The following is a 14,011-nucleotide window of genomic DNA, read 5'->3' on the forward strand; positions in this document are numbered from 1 at the left end:
CCTCCATTAGCTGCAGAGAGATAGTAGCTGCAATTAATTGCACCTTCACTGACACTGGCCTCTGGAAATAATGTCAGGTGTTTTGTCTGACTTCTGAGTCACTTCAGCCGCTTCAACAGCAAGTTTTACAGTCGAAGTAACCTGCCAAATCTTCATCTGATTTGACACTTGGAACTATTCTTTGTTTCTCTCCTATTTTTTTCTAGCTCTCAAGATTGTCATTCTCTGACTCTTGGCTTACAGAGCAAATTTGCTTTAAGACTGCATTTATCTCCTTGTAAGCCAGATCACCTGTGTAGTTGAGCTGAATAATTTAATAAAGGCAAGATGACTGCTTCTAAAACATGTTTTGGAGGTATACTAATTGTAATGCAGACAGCTGCAGAGGGTTCATTAGTTCAGCAAAGACTCTGGTTGGAAACTCTTTTGTACCACATGAAAATCCCTTGCATGTCATTTGAGTCAATGACATTTCTCACATACTTGCTCTATGCAGATTTAAATAATCATCCCAGAATTAGCCAGGGATATGGGGAAGAAAGCAGCCTCAGCCACGCTAGCATCAGTGGAAGATTTGTTTACAGATGTCAGGGGATTATTATTTGAAGCAATTGGCGTGTATTTTCACAAAATCTAAATAGATTTTGGCCTTACCTTGCCTTAAAGTCTAAATTTTGCAAACAGTTAGGTAGTCACACCAAACAATTCCAGGATGAGCATAGGTTTCCTGTTACCCTTCCTTGCCTAGGATTGTAACCCTTATCAGAGTCAGGGGGTTTCTAACAGAACTGGAGAATTTGGGTGATGTTAAGCACCATCGTAAGAATAGGAAAACTGAACAGGACATCTGGTACTTAACAAACAGTGAAGGCTGTCAGGACCTGGGTTTGCCTCTGGAGCTTGCTGAAGGTAGGACTATTTTATAATTTTGACTTCTTTCCTCTGTCCTTTCTTCTAAACACTGGTGCTAGTTTTCAGAGGGCTCCTGTATTTGTCAAGCTGGTGCTTCTTGGGGTTATTGCCTTCTCCCAGGCCTTTCAGAGAGGAACCTGCCTGAGAATATAAGGTATGGTATACAAAATTTAGCTCCTAGTTTGTTTTCACTGCTGAAAAAAAGAACTTTTAGATGCCTGCATACTTTGGCTAAATATCAAAAGCCTTGATTAAAGTTGGTGGAGGAAGAGGAAGAAATTATAGGAGTATTTAGAAAGGGAGAAATAAAAATGCCTCTAGAGATAATCCACAGATCGACCTGGAACTAATGATCCAGGATTCTGTTTAGGTGTCCCTCTCAGGAGGGTAATGCCAGGCAGTGGTACAGACTGTTATCATCCTTGAGAAAATCACAGCTACAATGGAAACAAAATTTGGTGGCTATCTTTGGCAAGTCCCTCACTAAAAGCAGAGCAGCTGCTGCATTGGGAGATTCACAGCTTACATTGATTTGTTACAGCACCTGGTTTACATGGCTCACTTCAGCAAAGCATGGACATGTGCTTTATCTATCATTTACTTCAATGTAATGATACTCTTGCCTAGTGTTTGGGACATTTTTTTCATCAGCACATGTATAATCTTCAGCAGCAGCAACAGCAGGTGAAGTGTGATCAGACCCTGTGTGTGGTCCAATAACCATGTTAAGCAATAATTACATTGACCCTAGATATTACCCAGGTAAGAGTATTGCCTTTATTGCCACAATCCTATTGCTACTTCCCATTCTTAGCACAGAGAGTATTCACTCTTGTGGTGTTACTCTACATGTAAATCGAGTTCAGGTCTGAACGATCCACTCACTGTAAAATGTGTGGCAATATGCTGAATGAATTCTGCGTACATCACTTTGTGCAGCTCTTTGACGCTAGGAGAAAAGAAGCCCTCAGCAGTGACAGCAGAATGAACAGCTCTCGGTGCCATGAGCATTGTTTCACACTAGGCGTCTCCCTTGGCGTATTTATTCAGCTGCGAGCTCCACCTCCCATGCCCACTGAACGGAGTCACGCGGAGGTAGGGACACACAGATTCGTACAGCAGGGCTGTAAACCTGATACAGTGCCATACACACAGTGGAGACAAATATTGCTGAAAAGAACCAGTCATCATGCACACTTTAGTCTGTGTTAACCAATGCTTAAACCCCCTTCACATGACCAAGTTTATGTTTAGAGGTACTAAGTCCCAACAGTGAATAGTTTAATTTCTGTTTGTCAACCCTACAGACAAGATAAGGACAACATGCACAAAACCAAAGCCTGAAAGGTGATGCTGGTGTAAGTTCTGCACTTGAAGCATGGTGTTAGAAAATAAATTAATAGTTTGTTACATGTTTGATCCCTGGGACTTTAAGAAAGGCTTTTGCTTTCTCATTGCTTACTGTTGGAAACTAACTTTGAAATGGAATTTCAAAACAAATGAAACACGGGTTCCGGGATGTCTTTTTATAATACACTTTCAGACTGGATGGCTGAAGGAACTTGAATCAGCATTAGGATGCTGCCAGGAGTTAGTTCCACATTTTCACCTGTGAAATTCCAGACAGGCATGGGTCTACATGCCAGATATGATGGATTTTCTTCACCTGTAAACCTCACTTGTTCAGTGTGTGCACAGTCACTCTGACCTACTGCATGTGTGTGAATTCACGGTGTAATGCCTCAAGCAGGTCTAGGTGTCCATTGGTTCCAGACAAGGAGCTAGTTTTTAATCCAGAGGAGGGTATGTGGTTGTTCCACAGTCACTGTCAGCTTTGTCAGTAGAGTGCTTTGTCAGCAGTGAACTAAATGAAAATGAAAATTGTCACCTGATGAAAAAGGGGTGACTCAGGAAAGAGGTGACATTTGTGGCATGTCTGGTTTGGGTTTTTTTGTTTTTTTTTTTTTTTTTTTTCCCAAGGTTTATCTACTGTTGTAGTGCATTAATTTGGTTTATATTGTATTTCATTTTTATATTGGGTTTTGTAATGGTTTCTTCTGTACCACCCTGTTCCCCTGGAAAATGTATCATGAGGTTTGTCCCTGCTCCTTCTCCCCACCCATCCTCCCACACTGGAATGTAATCCAACTCTGTTCCACTCCCACATTATCCCTGCTTGGGTAGTGGCTTATCCCTGCCTCTAGCCCCTTCCCCCCTGGGAAAAAGCCCTGGGACAACGTGGAGATCCCTCTTGCTCTTGGGACTGGAATGGGGACTGGAGTGAGCTCTGGACCCTGTGGGGGCAGGACCCCAGAATAAAGCCGTGATTCCCCCTGGACCAAGGGCAGACTCTTCCCTTTTGCCATCGACGGATGCCTGCTTTCTCTAAAGGAAAAAGGTTCTAGCAGCCCCTGGGATCTTTAAGGCCCTGAAAGGAAAATTCCTTCTGGCTGTGGTTTCTCTCTCAAGCTAGCTGAGGCTAAAACAGAGCACGGGCTCCGGGAGAGAGAGAGCCATATCAATCTACCATTTTTCTACCCCCTCAATATATTTGTTCCCATGTATCCTTGAGGGCTAGTGCAATTATTTCATGTAAGGCAAGGAAGACAGCTGACTATGGTGGCCATGAGAGGGCAGCTAATAGATATGGAGTGCAAGTGAAAAGCAGAGCACTCCAGAAGGTAGACATGGCAAAGCCTAAATGCCATATTTGGCTGAAGAGACTGGAGGTGATCAAAAAGTGTCATGGCTCAGCCAACAGGAAACTCACATGGAAAGAAGGGCAAGGAAATACTGCGGTTGGAATAGCTTTGTGGTGACTTTTGGGGTCTTGTCAAAGGGAATTTGTGAAGCCAAAGGAATGATAGGAGAAAGATCAGTGAAGAAGTACCTCTGAGTTGTTCTCATATGAGTTGCGGCCACTCTTGCCCACCAAATTGTTCATGGCTACCTTAACATACCCAGAATTCTTCCCATGCTGTTTTAGCTAAGCATTTTGTCTTATTCTTTCCAAAAAACCTGTTATAAGAGACATGGTTTATCCTCCCAACATAAAAGATTATATCCAGGTGGGAATGCTTGGCTCCTCCCCCTGGGCGGAGCATCTCACAATGGGCTGATATCATTTTATGAGTCTTACAATGTGTCCTTGATTGCCCATTAAACAGAGATAGCTCCTGGAGGGAATTATCTATGAGTCATGCAGCAGGGCATTGATGGCCCATTAACAGAAGATAGTCTGGAGGAGGGGGCAAGGGAAACACTGCCCAACCTAGTTTCAACAGCTCATGTAGATGGTGATAGAATACATACTTTGGGCGCGTCTTACATTGTAACCTAGGACACAGTTTCTCCCCAAAAATTTAAGTATCTTCCCTTTTCTGTAGTGCTGCATTGGCTACTCTGTGCTTTGTCTTTTATGCTTCTTCGGATTCAACAGAAATGTTACGGAAGTGTATCCCGAGATCCAGTTTTTAATTGGGCCAGTTCACAAGCTAATCTCAGGCTTCCAACTGGTCATAAGTGCAATTTATGTTGGTCTGTTTTAGGATGTCAATTAAAAGATTAGGCAAGATTTACAACTTCAGGCTTAATAGAGTTTTCCTTGAAATGAACATGAATTTGTGTGTCAGTATGTCAAACATACTTACTTGGAGAAAACACGCTTAAGAGTTCTCTCAACTTGAGAGTTGCTGGTGGGGAGAAACTGTGTCCTAGGTTACAATGTAAGATGTGCCCAAAGTATGTATTCTATCACCATCTACATGAGCTGTTGAAACTAGTTTGGGCAGTGTTTCCCTTGCCCCCTCCCTCCTCCAGACTATCTTCTGTTAATGGGCCATCAATGCCCTGCTGCATGACTCATAGATAACTCCCTCCAGGAGCTACCTCTGTTTAATGGGCAATCAAGGACACATTGTAAGACTCATAAAATGATATCAGCCCATTGTGAGATGCTCCGCCCAGGGGGAGGGGCCAAGCATTCCCACCTGGATATAATCTGGGATTTGGGACAGCACAGGCAGCCTTACCCACTGGACTCCCAAAGGACAAGAGTTACCAGACCTTTCTGCAGGAACACTGCTTCAACAAGACCACTTCATCTGGACTACCACCATATTGCCAGGGTGTATTCTGACTCTGTCAGTGATCTTTTGTACTATTGCATTTGTTTTATTTTATCTTACTTTTTTCCCCTCTCCTATTAAATTGTTTTTTCTGACTTGGAGTCTCTCGCTGGTTTTGCCTTCAAGCCAGCACAAACTGTAACAGAACCAATGAAGAAAGTCTCTGTAAGACTGGGATATGTTTGGGTATCACCTTTTTGCAGCACAATCCAGCTTCACACATCTCAGAGAGAGGAAGGAAGAGAAGAGGTAGTCCTCCACTCCATCAGCTCTTTATGATTTTGACAACAGGAACTGCAATTGCTGAATCATATGCTTCTCTTGTGGTTGATGAGTTGACAAGAATGTATGAAAATAACTGTAAGAAAGTAAATTGAAAGCTAATCAGAGATTAAACTCATGTGACTTTTTTTCCTCTTGGATCTTGACTGTTTCTTTTAGTCATCTGCTTTTGTAATCTTTTTAATTAATCCTAGATAGCTGCAGGTTGTAGATTTCAGAACTGGGCAAGTTTTGCTATGACTTTTGTTGTCCCAGATCCCTATGGTGTGTCTTGGTTTGAAAAGACAGGTATCTGCTAGGGAGAGGAGGGGCCTCTCTAGGAATGGGGAATTCCAATCCCTTCCCTCCAAGTTATTATAATTTAGAAGATTAAAAAGATTTTTCAGTCAGAGGTATGGGGAAAGGAATAACAGTTCTTTACCAGCAAGTATAACAAGGCAAACAAACAACAACTACTACAGCATTAATAATAAACAGAACCAGGAACCTTGAGGGGCTTTGTTCCACAAAGCCCGGGGCAGTCTGATCCCTTGGGACCCTGAGAGCACCAAGCTGGAATGGTGGAGAACTCCCAGGCTGGTGGATGGAACGGCAAGGGTCCCCAGCAGGCAGGGGGGTGTCCTGGCAGGCAAAGGCGGGGGTGTCCCAGCAAAGTGAGCAGTGCTGAAGAAGCCGCGATGGCTGGGCAGGGCTGGCCCAGCTCCAGCAGGGCAGGTGAGTAGCTCCGAATTCCTGGGCACTCTGGCAGATGATGGATGGTGGTAGAATTCCCAGGACCGGACACTCTGTTAACAGTGGACTATTCAGGCAGCTAGCCGTTGCCCGACCGTCCTCTCCGAAACCGAGAGCAGAAGAAAACACCCTCAGCTCCCGGAGCCCCCGAGCCTTTCCCTCATCCCCAAACGAAGTGATATACTTCTTTTGTGTGGGTCAAGTACCCTTTAAGCATCAGCATTTAGTCTCTTAGCAACTTATGGGGGGGGGAAATTCTATAGAACTTAACCCCCTACATGGCGGAAGTTCAATGGCTGTCATTTTTGTGCATCTCTATTTGTAACCAGAAATCAAAAGCAATAGTTCATCTTTCTGGTTGTAGGTTTTGAAAAATGCACACATACTGGCCCAGTGTTGGGGGTGGCAGTACAGACTTCTGCTATTAGCAATCACAGGCTAAAGCTTGTTGCAATCAGCTCCTGTATGCACCACAACCAAAGCATTTTGCTAACAATACCTGTGCTGAGTTCTTAAATTTCTTAGAATGGTTCAGAACAGATATCTGTAATGACAGGAACCTCCTTACAAGCCAGAATACGTGCAAGGCCTCTTGGTCATCTTAGCTATGAATGCAGAGATTTAATATTAGGGAATTCAAACATTGGGGACTTTTTATTTATTATTTTGACATTGTGTGAGTGTAGCAGCAACACCCCCTCAAAAGCCACTATTTATTCCAAGCTAGTAGTTTAAGTTGTTTAGTAGTGGCTCTGCTTATGATCTTTTTAACAGAATGCCTTACTCTATTTTAAGCTGTATGTCAGAGACAGGTGCAATGAATCACATTTAATGGATACCTCTAACTCCTGGATTTGGAAACAGTCAGTATAAGCTCCACTGCTTGATTTTGGACAGCTGAAGGTAGAGACAATGAATTTATCAAACATGTATCTAAATCCTTCTGCTTGTTCAGACGGCATTCACTTCATGGACAAGCAGGGTTAATATGGGTCTGCTTGCAAGACTGTTTGAGCACATCCCTAATTCATCCTGACCTTCTCATGGCTAAGCACAAGAAGCCATATGTTTCATCAGATGTGCATTGCAGCAGGCAGCATATTCTTGCAAACTGGCCCAGAATACTCTCAGATTTAGAAATCTGTTTTGTTTTATTGAATGCTAGATATGGAAATGGTCTCACTAATATTTATGGAGGGACAGTACTGCTTCCAGCTAATAATCCACCGCTTACACACGGAAAGGTCTTTAGTACTTCCAGACACTTTTGCATAATTCTGAAATTCAAGCTGGTGAGTTTTTTGCTTCATCAAAGACTATGGAATTCTTCAATACCTTATAAAGTGCCAGTCAGATCAAATATCACAAACAGAAAAACTATGGCTAGCACAGCAGAGCTATCAACTTCACTAAGTAAATGCCACCAACCCTGAATCTCTATTATTATTATTAGATCCCGCATCTGGATCTTTGGTGTGAGCATGATGCAAGAGTGTGTGAACAGTCCTTTGGTTACTGTAATAAAGAGACAAAAAAGGCATCTTGGATCTCCTACCTCAGTTTGCTGCCAGTGCAGAGAAACATGAAGGAGCCCCAAAGGTAAAGATAGGCAATAAAACTCACTGAGTTGACTGAAAGAATATCAATTTAGGGTAGTGTAACAGCAAAGGCCAGAAGACCAAACAGTTAAAATACAATGCACAAATACCTGCAGACCTACATGTGGAAAGGGTTGTCTTCCCTGCACTTCTTCTGGATACTAATTCAGCTGTACAGATGTGGAAGTACCATGTTGACTCAGGACTAAATACATTTAAATCACAAATGAAAATACCGGTTACTAGCAAAACCATATCGTAGACTTAAGGACAGTGGTTATTCTGTGATTAAATAGCTGTATGTTTTTACTGTTCAGTAAAGGGCATGAAAAGCAACAGGAAGTTGTTTTTTCCTGTTTTCACTTCAAAGTCATTAACTGTTCCTACTGTTAAATGTTGGCAAAGACTAGAATGTTAATTTTAATATGTATAAATAATTTATTGAATAATAATAGATGAAAATGAATTTTAAAAGCTTCTCTATATGAATGACAGTCTATTATTGAAATTTATTAATCAGCACATTCCACTCAAATTTTTTGAGGAAGAGGAGGGGAAGAGGTGGAGAGACAGTTTGGAAAAATGCAGTACAGTGGGCTGACTAAATCTGAATACTTGGTCTCTGAAAATGCAGCTATCAGTGTAATTCAAATCATACAGTTATATGCAGTCATAATAACAACTGATATACTGTCAATATTAATAGCAATACCTGTTTGGGAACAGTTTTAAAATAGGTACGTACAATTTTATTAAGTATAAAAAGACACCGTGCAGAGCACAATACAATATATTTCATCTTCAGTTCTGTTAGTTCTCAAACTCCACTGTCTTAATTGATATTGTCACCAATGACCACTGAATATAACTACCTCTCTGCATAAAATGACACTTCTCTAGATGAATTCATGCAGTTTGGTTTTAAAAACACAGTAAATTCCTTCCAATGGCTACTTACACTGATCAAACACTGTCAAAATGTTGGCTAGCCTGCATTTGGTTTCTAACATATGCTATGATACTGCCAATTTCCCTCTGTTTTGTCTTGTCTCTGTTTAAGAAAAGATCCTCCAATATATTAATTGTTTCTGACTTTGCTCAGAAGTTCACAACCAAAGCACTGTTTCTGACCATTTCTACATTCCATTCCTCACATTATTAAACTTTCACTGACATCAGTGGGAATTTTCAACATGCGATGATTGTATGGTTTTCCCCTAATCTCCTTTTCTCCCCCAAGTCTTTTCTAATGAAGCATAAAAGGCATGTAAAAATTATCTCTTTTTTTCAGGATTTGGGGGTCCATTTTCTTATTTACTTGAAAGCAGATGACATTTGTAGCCTTCCAGCTTGGACTATCTTCTTTGGAAAAGCAGACATGTAAACTTAAGAACTTACAGATTTTGCCTGCACATTCCAATTTGGTTTAATAATAATAATAATAAAAAGTCAGAACTCTAATTTAAAATTGATTTAAATGATAATGTGTGAGTCTCAAAAGAAATAACTTACACTTCCTCCTCTCTAAAATATATTAATATTAGACTGAAAAATAAATTACACAATATAGAAATGCAGAGATTATGCTATCTCAGTAATATCTGCCAAACAAAGCTCGGTCTTTTGCTAACATTAGCTTACTACATTTGCAATACATGCTAAGCAAAGACCCTACTTCTCTAATAGGTACATTCAGACAATATATATTTTATGGAGTAAATATATAATATATCCAGTTATAGATTTCTGAATAGTAACTATAATAGATACAAGCCATACCTACATTTAAAAATACCGTTCTAGGCTTCCCTAACTTTACTACTAATAAAATTAAAGTTGACCTAAAACTTTCTCACTCTCTTGATGCATAATAAAATATATGGAAACACCAAGAGTAAAAAGCCAATTGCTTCTACAAATGAAATACTTTATAAATATAGTAAATTGCTATTTCCAGAGGGAAATCTGAAAATTATAAACAGGAAGTTAGGTTAAACCAGCTCTACAATATATAGTACAAAGTGGTTATGAAGTGTGATGTACAAGTCTGATGTCTGTGACAAAATTTTGAACTGATGTTTTTCGGTTTTGGAGATAACTGTAGAGAAAGATCCTGCTCTCAAAAGCAGCCAATCTCAACCTCCTTAAACAAAACTTTTAGTGACTAGAGAAAGCCAACTAGAAATTTGTCAGAGTAAAGAGTGCAAGATGAGATCAAACAATTATTTGGAAGCCCTGGACTTTGCTGTTTCATAGGGTTTACCAATCATGCTGTTCTCATTAGGAACAGAGTCACTGAAGTAAAAGGTATCAGTGACTGCTGTGTGCTGAAAAGCCTCATCATGATGGTACCCTCTCTATGGCTCACTTTAGTCCGGTAATGTATATTCTCCAGATGAATTCTGTTTCATGTTCCCGTAGTTGTTTGCTTTTGCTGGAATACTACAGCTCTGGTTGCTTGATTACTGAACTCTTGATTGAAGCTTCTGCTTTCTTGAGAACAACCTAGAATTAAAGAAACACATTCCTCAGAGTAAGCACAAACAACCAAGGAATTAAGCTGCAGCCTATCTCTGCTGGCCCTTCTCCCCTTTCACTTTAAAATCAGCAAAAATTCCTTACTTGCTAATGAAATTATTTAGGTAACTGAAAAAAAATTAAAAACTTCATGTGTATTTCTGTCTCCTGTAATGGCCTTGTTTTACACAGAAACCCCAAACTTACTTCATGAAATACTAATGTTTATACTTCTTGTCTGAGTTTAGGCCCTGAGGTGGGCTTCAAAACCTTCTCAGGGCCCTTGTTTGAATCAACAGATCTGGAATTCTGGTGGTCACAGGACAGGGTGTTTACAAGGTGAGTGTTTTTCCCTGAATTCCAACAGAGATCAGGGTCAACATTAACAAGGATGAAACCATCACTGGGAGCTTCAGATTTTGACCATTTGGGGACTTTCTGAGTCACTTATTGACTGTTTAGTACACACATACTGTTTTGGAACAAACAGCTATGAGATGAAGGTGTGAATGTAAATCATTGGAATATGCTTCCTACTTGATGTCATTTAGGCAAATGGAGCATATCTGTAAATGTATTCATAGGATTAACTCTCACCGATTTCAGAAAAACTGCATATACAGAGTATCTCTGAACCTCACATGCCACTGAGAGACTTGCAAGCCTTTTGGAAGCTATTGTGATATTGAATGTCAGTCAAGAGTGAATGAAGTATGTCCTACCAAAACTGTATCCAAAAGCAAGCACTTAGAGGCGCCCCGCAGAGTAACCAGAATGAAGTTTGCATTCCTCCATGCAAGGAAGAAGCTTAGAAGACTTTACCTACCACCAGCGAATCTTGATATTTTATTGCAGAGTGGTAACAGACTAGTTGAAAATGCTTTAAAGTATCTAGATCGGGTGGCATGTTCTTATTTGTCATAAATGCTCTGGTTGTTAATATAAAAAAAAAATGTTCCGAGGACTTCTTTCACTTGCAGATAAGGCAGAAGTGCACAGTGGCTTTTGATCTCAGGGTTATTAGTTGGAAACTGGCCCCAGAATTTGCTAGTGCCTTTAACCTCTTTTCAAAATGCATTTTTACTGGAAAAAAACACGTTGAAATGTACCAAAGAATGAGCTCTGCTCTACTTGACTGCAGTAAGTGTTGGCTGGGCCCCAAGGGTCCAGGCCCCTGACTATTCCCCTTGTGGCTCCCTCTATCCTGTCCACAGCCCAGGGCCTCATGTCAGCCCCTAGGGCCATCACCTCCTGCCCCAGCAATGCCCCAGAAGGGCCAGTCTCCAGGTCCCCATAGCCCTGACCTGCCCAGCCATGGGATCCCACTAAACTGGGCCCACCTGTGTGCTCATGTCCCAGCCTGTCTCTAGTCCCAGGCAGGTGCCCAGGCCTGGGGCTGTCCTGCTCCTGTCTGGGACTGAGATGGGCTCTGGCACCAGATGCTGCCCTGACAGACCCCTGGAAGTGCTAGCCCAGGTTGGGTGCTGCCAGCAGACTTTAGGGAAGAACACTGAATCCTCTCACCTACGACATATGGTTTTGCTGTGTAGTTTGCTGCTGCTGCTGCTGCTGAATGAGCAATTGCTGCTGTTGCCGGCGCCGGGCTGTTCTCAGTTTTTCGAAGCGAGCCTCCATCTCCTCCAGCACCTTGGGAGTGTACCGCACCACCAGCTTCACACTGTCCTTGGCTGCCTTCAGCAGCTCCACTGCCTTCTCGTGGTGTTCTCCTTCCACACTCTGGGATCAGGGAGAACAGATGGAATAGTGAAAATGGTGCTTCGATTTAGAGCTGTGTCTTTTTCATATGGAAAGCTTGATAGAGTTTTATGTAGTTTCCACACCTTACATTTTTTAAGTGACCACTAGAAAGAAAGTGTTAAGTAAGACATATACACTGCTGGATATGTATTAATTTTCAAACCCTGATTTCTATGCTAGCATTGCTTGGAACAATAAATTTCCAAAATAGGAAGGTGTCTTGGCTGCTAAATACAGTATTCAATTTCTACCATTAAGTGGACTGAGTAATATGCTGTTTAGGCACAGAAAAAGGGAAAAAATTTCTAATGGTGCATGATTGTCCATGTGTTGTAAGATATATTCAAAAAAATAAAAGTACCTCTTTTTTTTCTGAAAAAAACCCAACAGCCTGAACACCTGCGACCTTCACATGGATTTCAGATCATCAAAAAATAAGTCTTTTTCCTCCCACTTAAAATAAATCAAAGTTTTACTACCTGCTGTGTTTTAAAACTCTTATGTATACCATGCTTTTGGAAGTATAAGTCTCACCTTTAAGAGAAAGTGTACAAAACTTGGCATTGTTTTATATTTCCTTTTTTGGTTGTAAATCATGGTCAGTATGGCATGGCATGGACATTCAGAGGAAATGAAAGGATATTCATTGGTGTCATTTTCGTTTTGGTGTGCAACAGCATGAACTTAGAACCGGCTTTGAATAAACACTGTAACCTCCCAAGCTATATGAAGTAGAAACATTTGCTTGCCTTCAAAATGCTGAATTTCTTATTGACACCAATAAGAAACTGTGATTGTTTTGTAGGGGAATAACAAGATGGTGTGTTTTAATACTTCATTCAACAACCTAGCAAATTGCATTTAATTCATGGTTGTTTGTTTTCTCTCCTGTTTGTCCCCAGCCTTGTTCTTCCAGTTTAGACAGTATTTTCTAATTAGAAATGAAGGGTTTGACTTTGCTGCTATCCAGGTCAATGGAAAACTCCCACTGAACTGAATAGTAATGACACAGAATTAAGCCTAATGCTCTGAGCTACAAGCAAGGACAGGAAAAAAACAAAGGCAAACATAGAGCTGCTAAATACAAATCCTGCTGTCTGAACACACCTCATTCAGATCTTGGCAACCACAGTTTTCAGCTGTTATTAATATGATTGTTATACTTGCTCTTAATGTCTTTACTGCTGCTTGCACTCAAATTTTCAAGGTATTATAAAAACTTTACCTGCTTAATAACAGCTGCACAAGAGAAATAGCAGAGGCCCTAGGCATGGGGAAAATGAGAAGGCAAAGGGAATTGTTTTGATGTTGTAATTCTTCTGCCTCTGCAAACCTCTAAGGCTGTGCTGGTCATTCCTATACAAGGTACTTTGCTGACTGGGTTATGCTGGTGGGGGACATTGGAAGGATCTGACAACCTCATGTTACTTTAGAACTGCCCACCAAAGGGTAAAAATGTTTTGGAAAGCATATATTTACTTAACATATAATTTTTTATTACATATACTTATATACACTTTTTCCTTTCTTTCCATTATTGCATTGGCAGATTGCATCAAAGAGGAAGATGCTAAACACTGTGGAGGTAAGAACAGCTGAAAGAACTGCAGATATTGTGTTGACAAATACCAACCATTACTCTATCCTGGTTCACAGACTTGCCGTAAATCTAAAAGAAAAAACATTCATTTTCCTGAAGACAAAAAAGGAAATCTCTTAGACCACAAGTTGGAAGACTGAGAAGAATATTTCTATTAGGTATCTCTAAACAAATACTTGGTTGACAAATTAGTAATTTAAATCTATTTTCCATTCTTTCTGTATCTGACTCACACAAGGTATCTGACAAATGCAGAATCTGTGCCAGATATCAACAGGCACCTGCAAGTGTTTTTGTCAAGCCATCTGCAGGGCTTACTGCTTTCAATTTCCTTTATTTTTAGGTGATGAGGGACAAAAGTATCTAACAAAATCCCCAGCATAATGAGAAAACACTTTTTTTTAAACATGCAGTGAAACAGCTCAAGGAACACTCTTCCCACTCATGCTGAGATAACAAATCTGGATGCTGAACACACAGCTCTA

The 14,011-nt window shown here is 40.7% G+C and overlaps 1 protein-coding gene across 3 annotated transcripts in view; it reads right to left on the reverse strand.

Moving 5' to 3' along the window:
• Nucleotides 1-8,066: 8,066 nt before the first annotated feature.
• Nucleotides 8,067-14,011, reverse strand: part of LIN7A (lin-7 homolog A, crumbs cell polarity complex component) — a 55,201-nt gene continuing 49,256 nt past the window's right edge. For 2 of the 3 annotated variants that reach the window (XM_058420373.1, XM_040063010.2), the window contains exons 5-6: nucleotides 11,697-11,905; nucleotides 8,067-10,156 (exon numbers count right to left, since the gene is read on the reverse strand). In XM_058420373.1, coding sequence (XP_058276356.1) covers nucleotides 10,114-10,156; nucleotides 11,697-11,905 — 252 coding nt within the window. In that variant the 3' untranslated portion in view covers nucleotides 8,067-10,113. Of the gene's footprint in view, nucleotides 10,157-11,692; nucleotides 11,906-14,011 lie in introns of those variants that run through there. The other variant, XM_040063011.2, reaches the window with a different exon arrangement.

Source organism: Hirundo rustica, chromosome 4, assembly GCF_015227805.2.
Source record: "Hirundo rustica isolate bHirRus1 chromosome 4, bHirRus1.pri.v3, whole genome shotgun sequence".
NCBI classification, from domain to species: Eukaryota; Metazoa; Chordata; class Aves; order Passeriformes; family Hirundinidae; genus Hirundo; species Hirundo rustica.